Source organism: Melanerpes formicivorus, unplaced genomic scaffold (genome assembly GCF_026170545.1).
Source record: "Melanerpes formicivorus ecotype bairdi unplaced genomic scaffold, bMelFor1.0.p_v2 SCAF_8, whole genome shotgun sequence".
In the NCBI taxonomy this organism is placed as follows: domain Eukaryota; kingdom Metazoa; phylum Chordata; class Aves; order Piciformes; family Picidae; genus Melanerpes; species Melanerpes formicivorus.
Genome location: NW_027142360.1, coordinates 24,118,443 through 24,140,293, shown reverse-complemented (window position 1 = coordinate 24,140,293; position 21,851 = coordinate 24,118,443). Strand labels below are relative to the sequence as shown.

Sequence of the window (21,851 nt, the reverse complement as noted above, 5' to 3'; positions counted from 1 at the left end):
ACACTCTAGGAATATCACCAAAGTCAATTAAATGTGCATGAATCTAAAACTTTTCTCTCTTTACTGCCAGTAATATCCACTCAGATGGGGTTTTTTCTTTCACTTGCAGCTGTCATCTAAATTATCTCTGAAAATACATATCAGACATTCTCCTCTTAAGCTCTTTTTGCTACCAGGTATTTCTCTGCAAGGTTTTATTCCTTTGTGAATTGAAGTATGAGTCAAACAATCCAGGGATTCTTTAGATATTTGTTATTCTGACTTTGGCAAGTCTCAGTTCATAGAAACGAGTACACAACCCGAGCAGATCTCCATATTCCAAGTAAAACATGTCTTGCTCTTTTCCTTTTTAATGTTGGAAGGGATTATGGGTGACTTGTCCTGGTTTGGTCTAATCATACTTGTCACTGGCTCATCCTCAGGGAGGAGCAGCAATTTTTCTTTTAAACAAAGACATCGAATTCTCTTTTCAGACTACTTTTTGTCACTATATCCTTCCATCTATTGCCAGCTCAACAAGATATGCTTCCTAATTTGTGTTCTTGTAGTATTTTGTTTCAGGTGATTCTCTTCACAATTTAAACTGGTAGAGCCAGAAATGTGGATGGAGGGGGAGGGGGAGAGAAATAAAACAAGGGAGATCACTAGAGAGACAGGTTAAGAGAGAGAGAGAGATGGGGAGAGGGCACAGGGAATGGAGAGAAGTGGTCAGAGAAGCAGAGACACATGGAGGGAAAGTGAAGGAAAGAAAATTTGATATTTGAAACCTCTATGATCTAAACTGACATATTTCAGTAATGCAATATTTAAATGAACCTATTTCCCCCCACACAGTTCAGTTAAAAGTAATATATGGTCAGGAGTTGCTTCAGCAGATGAGAATTATTGCACAAATATAAAACTTCACCAAGGACAAGAATGGACTAATGATACCCTACTGAAAAAGGAAGGGGTTTTAATCTTTTTGAGTGCCTAAACACATCAAATCTCTGACTGATAAATGAGTAATTATGTAGTTCTTGCTAAGTCTATAAAAATATAGTCATAATACTGAGAAGCTCAAAGTGCTGTACTTCATTGAAGTTCATTCTGCAAAGAAAACTGCAAACCCACTCCAGAGAGTGCTGAAGCTACTATTAAAACTCTAATGTATTTGTTACTCATTCATAAACACAGAGTTGAGAAGTGCAGTTTAGAAAGGATTCAATACAGTAGAAACAACAATCTCTTGCTTTGCAACTTACTGTCTCTAGAATCCAGTGAAGTGTTTGACTTCTACTTCGTGAGGTTTTCATAATTCCATGTGAAACTTTAAGAACCATCCTGAAGTGAGGTCTTTTCTTGTTTCTCACTTTTTAAACAGGAAAGACCAGATTGTGAAACTCAAGATTGCTGGACTATGATGGGAAAATTAAAGCCTCCCTTCACCGTTGTTCTGGTTTTCCTAGCAAGTGCCCTGAGCAACAATGCTTGTAAGTTTTGGGGTTCCTTTCTTTAAAAACTATTTGAATGCATTTAGGCAACTACAGATAATCTTTGGACAAGCAAAGAAGTATATGTTGGTTAAACCAGAGATCAGAGAACTCTCCAGGGATAATGAGAAAATAGAGGGGGTTTGGGGTTTGGTGCTTTTTGGTTTTTTGTTTTAAAGGAAGAAACCTTTATGTACTTTATTACCTGTTAGGACCAGCCACCCTTTGTTGCTGTGTGACACATTCATGTACACCTATAGACATACAGATACTTCTGCTTTCTTGGGGAAAAAAAAAACAGGAGGGGGGAGTGGGGAAAGAACATCTACCCTCAATGTCATGATATAATTGGAGGAACTCATGACTCTAGGGAAAGGAGCTTGCTCTTTTCACTGAAGCACAGATCTATAGACACGTAGCTACCTAACTGTGACTGCACTCATTTCCAGGTTCTTCAAGGTTTCCTCTGTAGGGAAGACAGCAAAAAAAAGTGTGAAGATAAAATGAACAATTATCTGCATTTAATTTTCAAGCTGTAGTGGAAACCACTGACCTATCCAGAAAAAAAGATAGCTTAGCTCACTATTGATTAACAGGGAAAGACACAAACACAACTTGATAGGGTTTCAAACAGAAAAGAGAATCTCCTGATCAAAGCACTAACAGAATTTGAAATGTGTAACATTTAGCACAAATGGGAGCAGGAACAGAGTTACACACTACCATTACTACATTCGTTGTCTAGTTACAGAGGACATTGCTGTTAGCTAAAATACACTGTTCACTTGGTCTGTGGATTAATGTTTAGGTGTGCAAGTCTTCAGCTGTTATGCTGAAGACAATCTCAGCTTAAGACTGAGAATCCCTGAGAATTAAGGGATGTGTGGCAAACTTCTTTTTGGGTACAGTAATTGCTACTCAAAGCATATGCTTACTGATCATAAAAATCTGTTCAAAAATCAGCCATTTCAATATGCTGGGAAAAAATCAGACACATACAGCAAACTTCAGCATGGTAATGAAAGATGAATACAAGAGAGGGATTACTGGGACCAGTGCTATCTTTGTCGGTGCACCCTCAGCAAGTATGCAGATGACACCAATCTGTGCGGCCTGGATGACATGCTGGAGGCAAAGGATGGAGAGGCTTGAGATGGGGGCCAAAGCCAACCTCATGAAGTTCAACAAGGTCAAGTGCACGGTCCCACACCTGGGTTAAGGAAATCTCAAGCACAAATACAGGCTGGACGAGGAGTTTTCAAGACAAGTCACGAGAAGGACCTGAGGGTGTTAGTGGATGAAAAACTCAACAACGTGCACTTGCAGCCCAGAAGGCAAATCACATCCTGGACAAGGGAGCTGATTCTGCCCCTTTACTCTGCTCTCATGAGATCCAGACAGAGGACTGTGTCCAGTTCTGTTGCATAAGAGGGATTTGGAGCTACTGGAGCAGGTCAAGAGGAAAGCCACAAAGATGATCAGAGGGCTGAAAGTACCTCCCCTATGGGTACAAGCTGGGGCTGTTCTACCTGAAGAAGAGAAGGTTCCAGGGAGACTTTATAGTGGCTTTCCAGTATCTGAAGGAGGCCTACAAGAACGCCAGGAAAGGACTCTTTTAAAGGACTTGCATTGACAGGAGAAGAGGGAATGGATTGAAGCTTGAGTATGGCATATTCAGACTAGAGATTTGGAAGAAATTCTTCACAGTAAGGGTGGTGAGACACTGGAACAGGTTGCCCAGGAAGGTTGTGGATGTCCCTTCCCTGAAGGCATTCGAGGCCAGGCTGTGAGACCTTGAGCAAGCTGGGCTAGTGGGAGGTGTCCCTGCCCATGGCAGAGGCACCAGAACTAGATGATCTTCAATTGCCTTCCAACCGAAGCCATTCTATGAAACTATGAATTAAACTTCAAATGAAAAGTTAAAGTCAGGCCATTATTTCCTTATCTCACAGTTTTTAAATCACTAATCTAACTCCAATGGGTTTGTTTACAGCTTTTCCAGCATATTCAAATCTAGCTAAAAACTCTTTGCATGACACCCACCAAAACTAAACTGAAAGCACTCTTTGAAAGAAAATAATTCTTCCTAAAGTAACCAAAAGTGTTTTAAATACCAACTTTAAATAATACCCCTGTATTATTATTGCCAAGTTCAGTATGCTTAGATCTTCAGTCATGTGCCTCAACAGAGTTGCAAAAGAAAGAGGTTTGTCATCAAAACTATAGGGCATCTGCCTGTGAGGATCAGAATGTTAGGCTGTATGATTAAAATTGTGTATGATTAGAGGATGTGCTGAGCATTGCTAACGCAGACAGGACAGCTCCCCCCCCCCCCCCCCCCTTGCTGCTCTGATAAATCTGCACTCATTTAAAATAGTTCCTGACAACTCCCTGTGTGAGTATCAATTCAACTGCTTTGAAAGGTGGCAGCTGCCTTTTAGTTACAGCAAAAATCAAGCAATACTTTGCAGAGTTTCACATGTTTTACAGGAGGCCGCTGCTCAGTCAGTGTGGTAGTGCAATAGTCTGAAATTAATCTGCTATATCGATCGCTTTCTATGGAGCTCAGAAAGGAAATCCCCAAAGACCCAAAAATAACTGAAGATCCTTTTCAGCAGTATAATGAATTGTCAGATTTACCAAAAGGTTCATTCTTCTCAGGGAGATCTCAGCTGTTATTCTGGACCGTTCCAAGACTCTCACAAGACTGTAACAATGCACGCTGCATGGTGGTGACTGAAACTACTGACGGTGTCACCACACTTGGAGAGAGATGTGTAGTGTAAGCTGACCTTCTGGAATAATTGCTCTTAATTCCTCTTTAGAGTTTATTAGAATCTTATCCAGAAATGGTGACATCTTGAGACATTTAAGAAAGTAATATTTTCAAAGGAGATTTGAGTAATTAGGTAGTAGGTCCTGAAGACTGGCCAAAGTAGTATACTTCCTTCCAAAGAGGTCTAGACACTCTGGCTCCAATCTTTATAGAGTAATCCTGAAGCCTGCTGTCTCATTCTCTCCTGAGTTGTTGTTGTGTGTTGGCTTTTTGGTTTTTTTTTTTTTAAACCAAGAACACATTTAAACAAAAACACCACAAAGGGACTCAGCTCTTTCTGCCTTCTTTCAGAGCTGGTGGTTTGGGGTTTGGCATTTTCCCAAGTAGCTAGCTAGGCAAATTCATTCACATGTGCTACAGGTCTGTTAAGCAAAGACCAGATAACCTCCAACCACCTGAGTGCATCTCCTTGTCACTCTCTACATAAATTTAGTTGCCAGTTTGTAGCTTTCATCAGTCTTTGAAGATGACTTTCAGAGGTCCCTTCCAACCCAAACCATACTATTACTCTAAGGTTCTCAAAGTGGATCTCTACCTTTCTGTCCAGGAAGTTATCATGCTCCATTTCCCAAATCAATCCTGTTACCCTGATTTTCCCATCTTTGCCCAACACTGTGTTCTTTCAAGCTTCCCAATTAATTCTGCTCTGATAAAATTAAATTTTTCCATGCCACTGTCACATCTATAGTGCCCTCTGAAAACTCTGCAGGAATCAAGTTAGATCTTCAATGTTTTTTCAGACTGCACTTCCTGACCTGGGGGTTGGTATCTGCAGCAAGGTCCTCTTTTTCAAGGTTGGCATAAGGAGCTTCAGGATTCTTCACTTCTTAACTTTTTGCCCCTTTCCAAGCTGGGTATCAGAGTAAAAGAAAGGAAGGGGAGAAAAACAGCTACAGCGGGAAAAGGAGGCATGATGAGAAAAAAACTCTATGGAAACAATGTTTTGCTAGTGAGGGAAGGGAAAAAACCCACACCACTCTTTGTCTCTTACCACTGTCATAAGTAGCTGATTTATTCCTTGGATGTTGTCTACTGATGTAGGCAGACTACTAGAGAGGGTAGTCCTGTGGCTATTTAAAAGTAGACATTTCTTAGCAACCTTACTTGTTTTTCTCAAGACTTATTTCCTGAGTCTGTGCCCTGTTACAACCAGGTGTTCTTGAAAGCAAGACAAGAAGCAAGTGTTGCAAGAATTCCTGTCATGGTAAAAACTATTTTTGCATTAAAACCCCCCAAGACTTCTGCTGCTGTTACTCTTGTTCTGGTATTTATACCTATGTAACTCTTAGGCAGTTTTGAAGCACTTACATGATTCCTGTGGCAAGGATGCCTTTTCACAACTGCTGCAAAGTGTCTAGGTCTCAGGGTTCTTGTTATAGCATCAGTTTTGACTGAAAAAGCAAAGAGATCTTATGATGGAAGTCAACTTCAAGTCTGTTTTGACAACTGACAACAAAGAGCCTGGTTTTTTTCCATTATTCCATTTCTTTTTCCAAAACAACAAAGAATAAGAGTTTGAGTACCTATCATTGTAAAAAGAGCCACCTCACAAACTGGCTCAATTCTGGCTTGTCATGAAAAGAGTTTCTAGTATTTTGTCAGAAACAGTAGCAAAAAGTTCAACCAAATAAAACTCATTTCTAAACATTAACTGAAATTGTCACAAGTCTAGTTTGAGGCAATGAGGGACACAAGCCAAAAATTCCTCTGCTGATTGTAGGAGTGTATTGGTTTAAGCTGAGGGGTCCCACTAGAAGGGACAAGGGACAGGGCTGCTCCTCACCCCATGGCACAGTGACAGCTCGATTGTATATTCTACACCATGCTGCTATCACGCACACTGCATGACAGGAAGGAGTTGGCCAGGCTTATGGGACTTGAAATACATTCCATAGCTTGTGGGGTTTCCTGTTCCAGGTTTCTGTGGTTTCAGACACTGGAATTATGTAACAATTCATAGGTTTGCAGGTGTATAATGAAATTTTCAGGTTAGCTTTCTTTTATTTAGTCTTGCCTGAATAACAAAGATGGTGGCTGGAGTCTCTCTCTCTCTCTCTTTTTTTTTGTGTTAAACTGAACCAACATGGTATCAGTGCCCAAGACTGCCTTCCATCTACTATGAAGCTTACTCCTGAAGTAATTTGTTAATTCTAATTTGCCAGATTAAGTGGTGAAATGATACACATTCCATCTATGCATCAAACTACCTTTCTAGTGCAGTAAGAAAAAGTATTTCACCACAGAGAAAGTGTGCACTTGCAGCCCACAAAGCCAATCAGATCCTGGGCTGCATCAGGAGAAGTGTGGCCAGCAGGTCAAGGGAGGTGATTCTCCCCCTCTACTCAGCTCTGGGGAGACCCCACCTGGGGTACTGCCTCCAGTTCTGGAGCCCCTAGTACAAGAGGGATCTGGAGGTGCTGGAACATGTCCAGAGAAGGGCCACAAGGATGAGCAGAGGGCTGGAGCACCTCTCCTATGAGGACAGACTGAAGGAGTTGGGGCTGTTCAATCTGCAGAAGAGAAGGCTCCGAGGTGACCTAATTGTGGCCTTCCAGTATCTGAAGGGGGCCTACAAGAAGGCTGGGGAGGGACTTCTTAGGGTCTCAGGTAGTGATAGGACTAGGGGGAATGGAATGAAGCTGGAGGTGGGGAGATTGAGGCTGGGTGTTAGAAGGAGGTTCTTCACCATGAGAGTGGTGAAGCCCTGGAATGGGTTGTCCAGGGAGGTGGTTGGGGTACTGTCCCTGGAGGTGTTTAAGAGCAGGCTGGATGAGGCTCTGTCCAGCCTGATCTAGTGTGGGGTGTCCCTGCCCATGGCAGGGGGGTTGGAACTAGATGATCCTTGTGGTCCCTTCCAACCCTGACTGATACTATGATACTGTGAAATGACCTTGCTCTTTCCTCAGTAACTGTTTCCCACAGAGGAATGGAAGCTAACGTCCTTCTGCTACACACAGCTATTTCATTTCCATTTTCACAAATCATTTTCAACAATTGAAGTTTCTTTCCCTTGCCTCACCTTTGTTGTTTCAGGCAATAGAAAGGGGTTTTGTGAAATCTTGTTCAAATGTATATCATGTCTTGCCAAAATCTTTTTGATAAGGACATTAGCTACACATCGGGACTTGCATTTTTAATGCATTGATAAAGGCATCTTCAAATTCATTGTGTTCTGTTCACCATCACACGGGCAGTCTATGCCTACATTCTCAGAAGAAATCTCTTTTTCTGTTAAAAAGTAGGCATTTGTTTCTGTGGAAAGATATCTATAATTATATACAGAAAAGTGCATTTAAAAAATACCTGAGGTGGCAAAGGCAAGGATTAAAGCGCTGGTGCTAAGTCAGCCTGCTTACACAGATGTATTAGCCTTAATAATTAGATCATTCCATATTATTTGTCCCTGTTCTTAGAGCATTTGAAGGCCTATCCTCTAGAATGGGGATGACTACATAAAAACTCTTTTCTTTTTGAAGATCAAAGTTATTAAAAGGCACATTGGTGTTTACTAAATCAATTAAACAAGTTACGAATGGGAACAGCAGTTTCAGGCTGCTCCACAGAACTATCCAAGTCTGCACTCCAGAAACAAACCTCTGAACATCTGAAAAGGTCTTTATAGATTTGAACATCTGAAATGCTACTTAATTTATAGAGAATGTTCCTCACACAACACTCCATTAAGATGAGAAACCCTCGCGGTGAGATGCTATGAATGCTAAACATTTGCATTGCTTCAAAGACCAATCGAACAAATGCATGGGAGAAAAATCCACTGGAGCTGTTGCATACAAAGAGAATACATCTGTCCCTGAGCGCTGCTGCAGGCTGTTGCAAACTGAGTACCTTGAGGAAGTATTTACTTACTACATGCTTGCTTTGCTACTGTATTCTTCTAGGACCAACCTATTAACTCCCTGTCACTGCTGAAGAAGAGTTCTTGCCCAGAGGGATCTCATGTAATTTTTTCATTTCCTTTTCCTCCAAAAAAATTCATTTCATTTCTAGAATAAATAAACCTTTATTTTTTAGAATAAACCAAACCAGGTTGGAAGAGACCTTCAAGATCATCGTGTCCAACCCATCAACCAATCCAACCCACCCAAACAACTAACCCATGGCACCAAGCACCCCATCAAGTCTCCTCCTGAACACCTCCAGTGATGGTGACTCCACCACCTCCCTGGGCAGCCCATTCCAATGGGCAATCACTCTCTCTGTATAGAACTTCTTCCTAACATCCAACCTGAACCTCTCATACCGCTCAAGAACCCTATGCTTTTAGACTAACTATATTAATATTGTGAAAAATGGGCTCCTTGTAGTCCCCAGCTGGAAACACCAGCTCAGTGCCTACTTGTCATCATAACCTAAGTGAGCTTCAGTTAGCATTTGTATACTGCAGATATTAACATCCTCACTCAGTCATGGAAGTACACTGACAGTAAAGCCACTAAGGTTGTGAAGCAGTCAGATACTTGAGTGACAAACAGCACCAAAAAGCTCAGTAGAAAAATTAATCATTCTTTTTTCCAGAGAAGAGTTTGAATTATGTGCAGTAAATAAGGCTTAGGGCTCAACACTGAGTAGTAAGGATAAAAAATATTGAATAGCTGCTTATTCAATGAATACTGTCTCCTCTGGGCTGAAACTGAGGTAAGGACTTCATGAAACAAAATACAACAGGACTGTGTCATTAAACAAAATACACAATGCCTACATTCAGGGGGGCACTGACAATCTTATCTTTATCATTCATTAAAAACAAAACACACTAAAACTCCCAAGATTCATAGAATGGTTTGGGTTGGAAGGGACCTTTAAGATCATCTCCTCACAAAGCCCCTGTCATGGGGCATCTTCCAATAGACTAGATTGCTCAAGCCTCATCCAACCTGACCTTGAACACCTCCAGGGAGATGGCATTCTGTCTAAATCCAGACCAAATCCATCTTCTTCCAGCATAAAGCCATTTCCCCTAGTCCTATCACTACAAGCCCTTGTAGAAAGTCCCTCCCCAGCTCTCTTGTAGGTCCCCTTAAGGTACTGGAAAGCCACTATAAGATCCTCTGGAGCCTTCTCTTCTCCAGGATAAACAGCCCCAGCTCTCTCACCCTGGCCCCACAGGGGATTCAGCTCTCTGATCAGCTTTCAGTAGTTTGATGCCTTTATTGGGCTGAGGGCACCAGAACTACATGCAGTACTTCAGGTGGGGGTCTCACAAGAGCACAGCAGAGGAGGAGAATCACCTCCGTTGTCTATATCACCATGGAATCATCTTAATAAATCAGATGATCTAGGATCTCTATCCACCACAACAACCCCTTCCACTTAAACTAACAGAGAGATTGCTGTTCCTTTATTAACCACTATTTTAATCATCAAAGAAAATGAGCCAGTTTGCAAATGCATTTAACAAAGACTTGTTACAGGAAGGAAAGATGAGATGTCAGGCTCTGGATGAAAACTGTATTTCAGCAGATATACATTTTCTTTTTATGCTGTTGAACATAACTCTTTTTGCACTGTTTCTTGTATCTTCTCTCCTAGACTTGCCTCTTCTGCTCCTCACCACTGCTGACCTCCATGGTTAACCAGCCTCAGTGCTTCCCAATCTCAATTCTTACACTCATTTTCTTTACCAAGCATTTCTAGCATTCCAGCCTTTTCAGACTTTTATATATACAGCCAGCTTGCTGACATACTCCAAATACCCCTGTTCAAGTCTCTCTCCCTCCACCTGTCTTCTAATCACATCTTCTCACCCAGAACACACGTCTCTTTCACACTTTCAGAGGCTTCATTTTTCTGCTTATGTCATGGCTCTCATCAGTCTGAAATCAAGATTTATATAGCCTACATGAATGTAAAATTAGAGGGAAAAAACTATTGTGACAGGCAGAGATTTGTAATGTATGCATATGGTATGTAGTGTATGTTTTATTTCTGCAGTTGGTATATTTAGTTCTCTGAAACGTTGCTCATGCCCATTATGTGAGAGGATCCCTGGTAGATCATTAGTGCACGTGATTATGCAAGATACTGCTCTGCAATAAATATGCACAAAACAGGAAGCAGAGTGATTGCAAATTACTTATGAGCATAATCTGACAAATTAGCTATACAGATGACAAGGAGGATATGGAAGTAGACAAATAATTGCCCCAGAAAATTGAACATTAAAAATAAGATTAAATTAAGTTTCTCAGGAAACCTTAGCAATGGCCTGAGATCCTGGGGTCACACTGCTAATATTAGTGTGTTAGGGCTTTAGTCTGCAAAAATAACCTAGCCAGTTTCATTACTCATATCTAGTGACATCTAAAAATAGAGAACAGTGACCCTGACAAGTCAGCAAATAAACATGGAAGGCATTAAACTCACAGGAAACTCTCAGAACTGCTAGTATCAAACACAGAGAAAGTTACATTACAAAGGTTGAAAGACAGGCAATATAAAGAGGAAAACACCTATTCTAGAAGATATTCCCAATTCTAATTTACCAAGCTATTCCTTTTCCACCTTCTATAAAGGTATCTTTTTTTCCTGGACACTTTTCATGCTGTGACAACATGAATACTTCACAATTTAACCTACTTCAGCACTTGTCTGGGCTAAGGTTAGGAAAAAAATCCACAGACCACTGACAACTTTCCTGCAGAAGAAATTACTAATGAGTAAATTCAAAGACTGTGATATTGATGGGTTTGTAACACATGATGGGGGGAAAATAACCCCCACAAAGCAATTTTAAAAACCCACAAAAAAAATTGTCCAACTGCAGCACAAGAGCCTGTAGTGGTGCAAGAGGTTATTCACTCCCAGCTGCAAGACTTCACATTTGGTTGGATTTCATGAAGCTCCCAACAGTCCATTTCTCCAGCCTGTCCCTCCTAATTGCAGTTCTTCATATGAACTGTTTCTGCCTGACTTGCTATCATCTACAAATCTACTACAATTGATAAATTGCAATCAATACTGCCCCTTGAATCCCAAAGAAACCCTCTAGTAGATACTACCAGTAGGATTTTGTACTGTTGATCACAATCCTCGGAGCCATTTAGAATAGAATAGAACAGAATTAACCAGGTTGGAAAAGACCTTTTAGATCATCGAGTCCAACCTATTATCCAACACTACCTAATCAGCTAAACCATAGTACCAAGAGTGCACTAGATGATCTTTAAAGGTCCCTTCCAACCCAGTGCATTCCATTCTGTTCCATTCCATTCTATTCCATTCCATTACTGAATAAATTTCTTAATGTTGTGTAGTGAGGGTGCATCCTCTAGATGTGCAATTACATACCTGAAAAACTACTGTCCCAGTTGCTTGCTAGCAAATGGTATCATTAAGATCTAAAATCCATTTTTAGAATATCACAGTATAACTAAGGTTTACTCCAGCCAAGTTTCTGCTCATCTTTATTGTCCTGTTCCACCATCCATTGCTTACCACTTTGACTAGAAGAGACTATTCTACAAGGAAAGCTAAACAGCATTTACAGTTATCCCCTTGTCCACAGAGGCAGTTAGCCCCTTGTAATAAGCAACTAAGGTTGGTCAGGCATGGTTTGAGCTTGGTAAACCCACACTGGCTGTTCTCAATCACATTCTTGTCCTCTGTGTGCCTGCAAGTTACCTCCAGGAAGTTGTGGTCTGTAATTTTCCCTACAATGGGTTAGACTGGTGAGCCTGCTGACCCCAGAGCCTTCCTCTTCCCCTTTCTGAAGTTGGGTGTACCATTTTCCTTCTCCAGCCATCAGAAACTCCCCATGTTTGACACCATCTTCCCAAGGTAACAGTGCCCTCACAGTAATATGGGTCCCTTGGATTTAAATGTTTCTCTGATACACTTCTACCGTGTTTCATTGCCACACAAATTTTGCTAGCAGGCCAAGGAATTTGGGAAATAAAACTCTAGCATGAGAGAAAAACAAAGTGGAAAAGGGAGCGAGTGCCTCACCTTTTCCATATGCTTTGCAACTTAAGTATCTTTGCAACTTAAGTATCTTGCCCCAGTGAGCACTGGGTCCACATTTTCTTTTGCTGTCAACATATTTACTTTTGACCTTCCCATCCCTCACTAGTTTCATCTCCAGCTAAGGATTTTCTCATCTTGTTCTTGCACCCTTGACACACTGGTAGCAAACCCCATGTCATACAACCTCATGCACTTCATGTATTTTTCATGTATCTCTAACTTAAATCAGCCAGGATTCTGTTTTATCAGACACTCTGGTCAATACCTAATGCTTACTATTTCTCACTTTACCCAAATCAGCTCTAAAATATAGAATAAGACAAAATCCACCCAAATCTTGGTTTAACTTAAATAACTAAGTGGTCATATATATATATATATATATATATGTATTCTCCACATATACCTTCAATTAAAATTGATGGAATGGAATGGAATGGAATGGAATAGGGTTGGAAAAGATCTTTGAGGTCATCAAGTCCAACCTATCATTTTTACCTATAAAAATATTTGAATTAGGCATGTGGTTGAGTTTGAAGCAAAATCATTCAATATTTGCTTTGGGGTGAGCTGAGTCACTCTGTATGCTCCCTACAGATCTCTGTTGGCTATAATGGGAACTTAGACACCTAGCACAACCATCAACACCTATACAAACATAGTTACCACTGGGTCTTCCAAGTTGGAACTAAATTGCACTCAAGATGTCATTTTCAGCATTTCTGCTTTCTTTAGAAAACATGTGTGAGATAAATGGGAAATTGTAAAACCTCATGGAATTAAATCTCACAGACCCTTTCTTATATTAGCCACATGTACACTGTTATAAATTCATAGATGTTAAATTAGGTACAGAAGAGTTGTTAGATCATTTCTTCACTGCAAAATGAGCACACTGCAAATACTGTCGTCAGGAAGAAGTAATTAAAACCTAATAAAAGCCTTCACATAGAGGCTATAAAGTTTAAACAAAAAGGCACTCCTTGCTTTCCAAAAGGATCCATAGATATGAAAATACCTTACCAGCAGGCAGGAATTAACACTGATTATGTCTTACATATTTCACATTAAAAGTTGACAAAATATTTTACCTTGAAGTAAAAAAAAGGATTGTGCTGTGCAGTACGACTGGATGACTGAGTGTCCCTGCCCATGGCAGGGGGCGTGGAACTAGATGATCCTTGTGGTCCCTTCCAACCCTGACTGATACTATGATACTACTATGATACTATGGAAGTGGCTAGCAGAAAAATTCCATAGAAGATGGGAATTCCACCTATGGAGTCACCTCTTCAGGAGAACAGGCTAAACTTGCTGAAGGAAAAGGGAGTGTAACTGCACTCTGTGCTGTATTGTCCCTAAGGGACCATATACCAGTAGCACAAATTAAAGCAGCGTATAGGATGCATCAACCTGTGCCTATGCCAGGGCAATAAAAAAATGGCCTAGAGCTACGAGAATTCTCTCATAGCTCAGCCATGAACAACCACATGAACTGAAACTGAGGCAAATAAAAGAATCTACCTGTAGATTTCCAAAAACATGGATGTGTTCTCCTTGATCACTGCTGCAGTGACCATAAATGCTTGTCCTAAAAGCATCTGTATTTGCTCATCATAACATTGCCAGCCTTGACAAGTCACAAGATAGCAGACTTTTCAGATTACATCATTCCTCATTTTATTTAATTTATTTCCCCTCTTAGTTCTGCTATAAACTACCACTTAGAAGCAGCAATCTCATATCTCAACTTGAAAAAATGTATAAAGCAGCACTAATTCTATTGAATTTCCAAACTACTGAAATCATCAGCCAAGAGGGAAAACAAGATGGTGACTAATATGCATTTATCTAGTCCTCTGCAGAGTTTGGCATCAGCCATCTAGTGGAGTTCAGGAGAATTCTGAAAGAATTCTTTCAAGTTACAGACACTTCAGCTTTCCAGGGTTGTTCTTTTCCTTCTCCTGTTTGTATAATTTATTAGTCTTCCTGACTCCATCCTAACATGATGAACATGAGCCAGCAGTGTACCCAGGTCACCAATAAGGCCAATGGCATGCTGGTCTGTATCAGGAAGATTGTGGCCAGCAGGAGCAAGGGAAGTCATTCTGCCCCTGGACTCAGCACTGGTTAGGCCACACCTTGAGTACTCTGCCCAGTTCTGGGCCCCCCAATTTAGGAAGGATGTTGATTGTTACAGATTCTATGCAAGTAAGGTGGAATTACAGTGACAAAACCAACGTGGCACTCTCCAGCTCACTTAAAGTTGTTGAGTTGCTAGAACATGTCCAGAGAAGGGCAACAAAGCTGGGGAGGGGTTTGGAGCACAGCCCTGTGAGGAGAGGCTGAGGGAGCTGGGGTTGCTTAGCCTGGAGAAGAGGAGGCTCAGGGGAGACCTTCTTGCTCTCTACAACTACCTGAAGGGAGGTTGTAACCAGGTGGGGGTTGGTCTCTTCACCCAGGCACCCAGCACCAGGACAAGAGAACACAGTTTCAAGCTGCACCAGGGAAGGTTTAGGCTCGATGTTAGGAAGAAATTCTTCACAGAAGGAGTGATGGGCCATTAGAATGTGCTGCCCAGGGAGGTGGTGGTGTCACCATCACTGGAGGTGTTTGGGAAGAGACTGGATGGGGTGCTTGGTGCCATGGTTTAGTTGATGAGATGGTGTTGGGTGATAGGTTGGACTCAATCCTGGTTAATTCTATTCTATTCTATTCATAAACTCCACCAGTCCTCCAAACACCGCAACATTTCGTATCTTGATTCTATATACAGGCAGAAAATTCATGCTTGTAATTTGTTACATTTGGCCTAACAGTTTAGAAAGTTAATAGAATGTACACTTGAACAATACTTAGAAAACAAGATCTGCAGTAAGGAGGAGTGAGAAGTTTATCTGTAGAGATTAACTGTAGAGCTGTGAATCTAGGACCACGATGAGCTCCCTTGGGAAGATTTGTTTACACAAACTTTGTCAACTGCCCTGCCTTTCACAACGTAATTTCTGCAAGATACCCTGGATACTGCACATATTGCTGCCTTTACATACTGAAAATGATTCAAGCTTGCAAAGAACTCTAAGGACATCCATGGATAAAGTTTTGTCTAATTGTTGAGTGAAAGCATTTCTAAGAAATGAGAGTAAAAATAAGTCTAAGAAAATAACAATACGAAGGTTAAGTTTTTGAAGTTCATACATCTGAAAGGGCAAATATACAGAATCAAGACAGCAATCAACTACCTTTAATACCAAACAGCATAAACTCAATGTTGCAATAATCATTAAATTGCATTTCTTAGTGAAAGACAAAAGGAAGAGAATTACACATGCTCCCAAAAGACTTGAGTTTCCTGGTCGAAGGTGCTAAAAGTGGTCACTGGGGAAATCTGGGAATGCTGCTCTCTGCTTGGGACAGCAGTGCAAAAATCTCTATATATTAATTAAAAGTAGCATAACTAAAATTATTTATTCTTATATTATTTGCTACCTAGAAAGGTTGGACCAGATGATCCCTGGGGCCCCTTTCAACGTGGCATTCTGTGATTCTGTGTAAAATCAGAAATTAGCACAGACTAATTTGATGCCCCTGTGAGCTAAATGTAACAAATACTTGCCACTTCATTCTGTACACTGCTGGTCTGAAATAAGTACCTTCTAACATAGAAAGAAATCACCTCAGAAGCACATGAGCCCAGACCCCTACAACTGCAAGCCTCTTATAGTAGGAATCAACACAACAAAGTTTCTCCTACTTTAACCAACAGTATTTTGAATGAAAAACAAACTAGTGCCCCCATTTTTATTGATAAGGTGATCCATTTGTTATTCAAACTAAAAAGCCACAGCAACTTAAAAACTCTTCACCAAAGCTTCATTAAGTGTTTAAACATTTTAGATACTTTTTGCCCTGCAAGCTCTCTCTAAGTGTGATTTGATTTTGCACAAGAAGCTGAGCGAATCACCAGGCTCTGCACAAGGACAGAAGTAGACTTGTGTGGTTCTCAGTGTGCACTGAGGCCAAACTGTGGCTATGCTGCGAGCAAGACACTGCTCTGAGAAACAGATGAGGAAACAGATTGCAACTCACAGACTGACAATCTGCTTGCTGGGTTTCTTATACTTTAGAGGAGAAATATCTTGGGCCAGGCCTGTACACAGCGTAGCTGTGCTAAGCACGGATAAGCAAAGAACGGAGTCATTCCCTGCCACAGTCTGCCAAGTGTAGAAAGGGAAAAAAACAGCTCCTTGAAGGCTGCTCCACCCCCCCATGCTGTGTAATGGCCAACAAAGAGCAAGAAGGGGCCAGCTCACCCTTCCCTACTACCCTGTGCCAGTTCACATGAATCCATATTCTATCCCATAGTCCTGCCAAACATTCATAGCTCTTTTAACATGTAAAGTGTAAAAAGACTACAAACTAGCATTTCATCAAGAATTATCCATTTTTCTTTAGGCTGTAATATATTAGTAGGGGGGGAAAAAAGGCATGTACATGAGTGCATGTAGCAAAATTATATGAGGTCTCTGAGCTACATGAAAACCTTCCAAGTTATTTTGTCCTAGAACACTTTGACAGAAATAAAGCCTGCCTCTACCCAGTCATGAAATATATGATGGTCAGTAAAAAAACCAAGTAATATACAGATCATCAAATTAATTAAATTAAAAATACTGGGTTTGTTTAAAAACACTTTACTCTTTTTATGTGCTAGAGAATTAAACAATACATTCCTTTAGAAGGACTGTGGGATTTCACTCTCAAGTTTTGGTGCTTATATTTGATTAAAATAGAAGCCAGTTAAATCATTTTAAAATCTGTGAAAGTTCTCTTTGCAATCTATTGCACACCGAAAGAAAAGGTCAATATACTAATAGTTAATATACTAATACATGAGAAATCTGAGAAGTACAATTCCAGAAGAAGCAGAGAAAATAAAGCTGCCTTACACTTCAATCTTCTCAACTCTGAACATTTTCTGAGGGGTTTCAAATTATCCTTGTTTCATAGGAAAAGAGCAGATCCCTAGTCCTGCACTAATATTTTGGGTTGGAGACTGCAGCCTGCACACAGGTGTAACACAGCTTTAGACAGCCGGCTATATCTCCCCTAGAACTTGGGTGTATCTACACGGGACATGGGGCTTTGTTACAGTCCATCAGCCTGTGCTGGCACCCCAGAAACTCACAGGCATCTAAAATGCCACAAAATATCTAGGTTTAAGTAACTAAGTTACTCTATGCCAGGTGTTTACTGAGGATTATACTTGCTCTAGTATGTTGCAACGTCTTATGCTAACTTTGGCATCTGAGGAATTCACCCTCAGTATATTCACCTTTATACTCCAGAGCAGTATGGAGACAGGCAGGGAGCCACACACTAACCCAGAGCCTTTAGAAGCTTCTCTCGAACTGAAACTAGTTATATGGTACTCACAGTCAAACATCACTGATGTGTCCTCATTGCTTTAGATGAATCAATCTGGGCATGAGGTCTTACACAGTATCTGGGTGTTTATCACCTTTTCACTAAACATATAGGATTTTAATGCACTTCACACATACTCTGCTTTAAGCATGTGTTTAAATCCTCATCGTATATTAACTATTGAATCCACACATTCATTCATATATTTATCTGTGTGCTTAAACAGCCTTCCAGAACGGTGGTGTTTGCCTGAACTGTTGTCATCATTTAATATAATGACTTAGAAGTCAGCCCTTTAAAAAGCAGATAATTTACTCTGCAATTGACATCAATGAATAGGTTCAGCTATAAAACAACCATACAAAGCCTTGTCCTATTTTTCCCCAAAGTGCCATAAAATTCACTAAGAGTTGGGGGGGGGGGGGGGGGGGGGGGGGGGAATGTGATAAAAATGCAAATAGATCAGAGCTCAGATAGTTTGTTCCCTGGTTCAGATAACAATCAATGTGCATTTGTCAATTCATGAATATTAAATTTCATTCACAAGGTACATAATTAGTGCAAATCAATTTCCACCAGAAAAGGCATCAAGCCATGGAAGGTTCAGCCACATAAACAAAGTTGTCTCCAGCACTTAGAAGAAATCTGAAGTGTACTGCTACTTAGGCCAACATATCAGGCATAATATTAGTCCACTTTCTGCTGCAACACTTGGATTTTTCCAACCTAATGCAAGGGAGAGTGTTGCCAAAAGGAAAAAGAAACAGGGACAGAGACTTTTCTCACCAGAACAGGCCAGGTACAGCTCTGGGACACTTTTTTTTTTAGGCCTTGAGCAATATACCACAACCAGTGAAACACCAGAATTCACTGCCAAGTACTGTCCAAAAGATTATATAAAAAGATGAAACTTATGTCCCTGTAATTTTTTTTCTATTGCTTTTACTTCATTATAACTTTCTAAAGCAGTTTTTAGTCTAATAAGCTGTATTTAAAAAAAACCACCAAGCAAACAACAAATAACCAAACTGGTAAAGCTCCGCTAGAAAGCTAAATCCAATGATTTTCTATCGAGACAAATTCTTCAGATCATCCCAACCGATCTCAAATTCAAATGTTTACACTGTACAATTATGGCTCTTCTACAGCTTTGCTATTTTCAGCAAGTGCTGACTTCCTCAACAGCACCAAGATGACTGGGTTTCAACATCCTTTTTTTTTTGTTCCCATGTGTTCTGGACCAAGATGACTCCAACCTTAATCTTGCATGTCATTCTGGACTTAAGCCATAATTCCTGGCATCAGTTAGATCATGCAACCTTAAAAAAACACATAAAAGGTACCTAGTACATAGAAATTATTTTTACCTTGAAAACACTTTCTATAATGCATAGCAGCTTCTACTTTGAGCATTCCTGGTGAAGTCAAAGAAATTACTGAGATTCCCTCTAGAATAAACCAGAATAAACTAGAATAAACCAAACCAGGTTGGAAGAGACCTTCAAGATCATCGTGTCCAACCCATCAACCAATCCAACCCACCCAAACAGCTAACCCATGGCACCAAGCACCCCATCAAGTCTCCTCCTGAACACCTAAAACATATGATGTTCAACAGTGTGTGAGATTGTGAGTGTTTATGCACCAATCCACCATGGATTTATTTATTTTAATGTATTCAAATGACTCCTTTAAAATCAGAAATAATTTAGCAGCTGTAAGCTACATTTGTACTTTCAATTTTTGAAGTTGTATTTATAGAAGTCACAGATGTTCTTCCTAACATAAGAAATACCATAAATAAGGCAGTACATAGTTTAGTTTGCTTTAGTTTTCTTTAAGCCAAGTGCACTTCCAGAAAAAAGAGAGGGGGAGGGAAAAGAGAACAACCAAACAAACAATAAAACAACCAACCAAACCCAACTGTAGTTGAGTTTATAACCTCAAGCTCTTCTGATTACCAAACAATGGCTTTCATGACCCATCTGTATATACAAATCACATGGCTACTGTGTTCTGTATACACAAAGTAACACGCTGATGTTGAATAACAAAAGAAAACCACAACCAAACACAATCCCTCTGGATCAACACAACTTGGGGTATGCAATATGCAAGTAATAGTGTGAGAGCACAGCACAGGCACTAGCCCTGAAGAAAGTCACTCCACAAGTGATGTGGTGGAACTGGCTCATAAATGGCCAGTCACTGTACTGAAATGAACTTGATTCTGTGCTTACAAAAAACGAGCATCGCATTCTAAGAAGCCTCAGACTTCAAATTCAACCACTTACCTGGCACACACCTTGCCATGCAGCCTGTTCAAGTACAGCACTAAAAGCACAGTGTGTTTTCACTTTGGTCAATGAGCCACTAACGAAACAACAGTGCAATAACTAATTCAGCTGGGGCATCAAAGAACTTTGGTGAACCACAAGTATCTGAACTGCTGTTCACAGCACCAAAAGCAGCTCTAAAGTAACAAGACTTTACAACAGAATTTAAACAGGCATAATGTGGACAGCTACACTAAATTCTCTCTGAGAGAGAACACTGAAATAATAAGTATATTGCCAAGGAGGCACTGGCAGTAGGATCCCAAATTTATTTTCATTTAGGATACTCCCATTTCTCTAGGCCTTTTCTTCCCTTCCAGAAAAACAAAAACACTCAAACCCACAAAATAAAACAAACCCCCATAAACATACAAATACACACACACTTAAAAAAATTCCAACAAACAAAACCAACCAAGAGAAAAAAAAACCCAACCCCCAGTTAATTCACATTCTAGGTCAACAGTGTTTCAGTTCACTCTTCTTTTGCTATGCTTGCTGTGGTACTGGACACTAGCACTGAACCCTGTGCTGCAGATCTCCTGGCTCAAATAGTGTCAAATATCATAAATGCCCATGATAATGCTCTTACTTAAGAGCATGATGAAATTTAACATCAAAGCCACGCTGTAGATTGCCTGAGATACAACTAATGACTAAAGTTAAATCCTTTCCCCCAACATGGCCAGTAACCCAATTTCACTCCACTAAATCCAGGTACCTGGAAAGTATTCATGCTCTTTTCTATCCTGCTCCCTAAGTTTTACATCTTCTCTGCCTTGATGATCTCACACTTAAAAAAAGAAATAAAAAACCCGAAGGGAAAAAAAATCCCTTTGTTTTGTAGGCTCATTACTATGGCATGCTTAATTTCTTCTGCAAGTGAGAGTAGCTACTATAGGTGAGGGTATGGGGTGAAGCTAAGGCTTTTTACACAGAATTCCACAATACAGTGCCTTGCCTGTGATTAAAGCTTCCACCTGGGATTGAAAGTAGTAATTTGAAGGTGAAATATCAAAGGGTGAATAATTAGCATATTGTGCATATTAGTGCAGCAATAAAAACCTAAGTTCTGCACCACATCTAGGAACAGAATGAACATGTATCCTACTGACGCATTGAAGGCAAGACATTCAGTGCCACTACATTAATAAAATGCCTGCCTGTGACTTTAAACACAGGCACACTTGTACTTGGCGAGAGAGTGAACCATTTATTGTTACTATGCAGGATGCAGGAATGGAAATGAAGATGAGAGGGGCGATGATGATGATAGGGAAGAAGAGGTTAATATCCCCAGCATCTGATGAGGAACGATGTCCCTACCTCAATAAGCTGGATAAGGGAATAGCTCCAGATCCACTGCCCAGGATCCCTCCTTTCCTCCCAGAGAGGAGTTTCTCCACCAGAGCCACATTCCCAGTGCGAGCAGCTTCCAGCAGTTCCTGGTCCTTCCCCATGGTAAGGAACCAAGCAGCCCCCCAGGCACCCCGCCGCGCACTCGGAGAGCTACACCCCGGGTCACAGCGGCCCCCTCTCCACAGAACGGTCTCCGCTCCTTAGACCCTGCCTCAGAGCAGAGCAGAGATTCCTGCAGTCCCTTCCAGACCAGCAGGAGCAGCAGCAGGAGGGAGGAGGAGATTCACCTCCTCCTAGTTTCACTGGATCATTTCTGGGTGGAGTGTGGAAGAGAAAGGCGGGGGGGAGGACGAGGCCAATAAAGAGCCTCCCCCCCACCTTCCATGCATACACCCTGAGCCCCGGCCCGGAGGACGGGACGCGAAGCGCTGGGGTGGG

General features: G+C 40.8%; 1 protein-coding gene across 10 annotated transcripts in view; it reads right to left on the bottom strand.

Moving 5' to 3' along the window:
* Positions 1 to 21,644, bottom strand: part of ANKS1B (ankyrin repeat and sterile alpha motif domain containing 1B) — a 420,346-nt gene extending 398,702 nt beyond the window's left edge. For 3 of the 10 annotated variants that reach the window (XM_068142747.1, XM_068142754.1, XM_068142755.1), the window contains exon 1: positions 21,381 to 21,638. In XM_068142747.1, coding sequence (XP_067998848.1) covers positions 21,381 to 21,514 — 134 coding nt within the window. In that variant the 5' untranslated portion in view covers positions 21,515 to 21,638. Of the gene's footprint in view, positions 1 to 21,380 lie in introns of all 10 variants that reach the window. The other 7 variants (XM_068142748.1, XM_068142749.1, XM_068142751.1 and 4 more) reach the window with 4 other exon arrangements.
* Between the last annotated feature and the right edge of the window lie 207 nt (positions 21,645 to 21,851).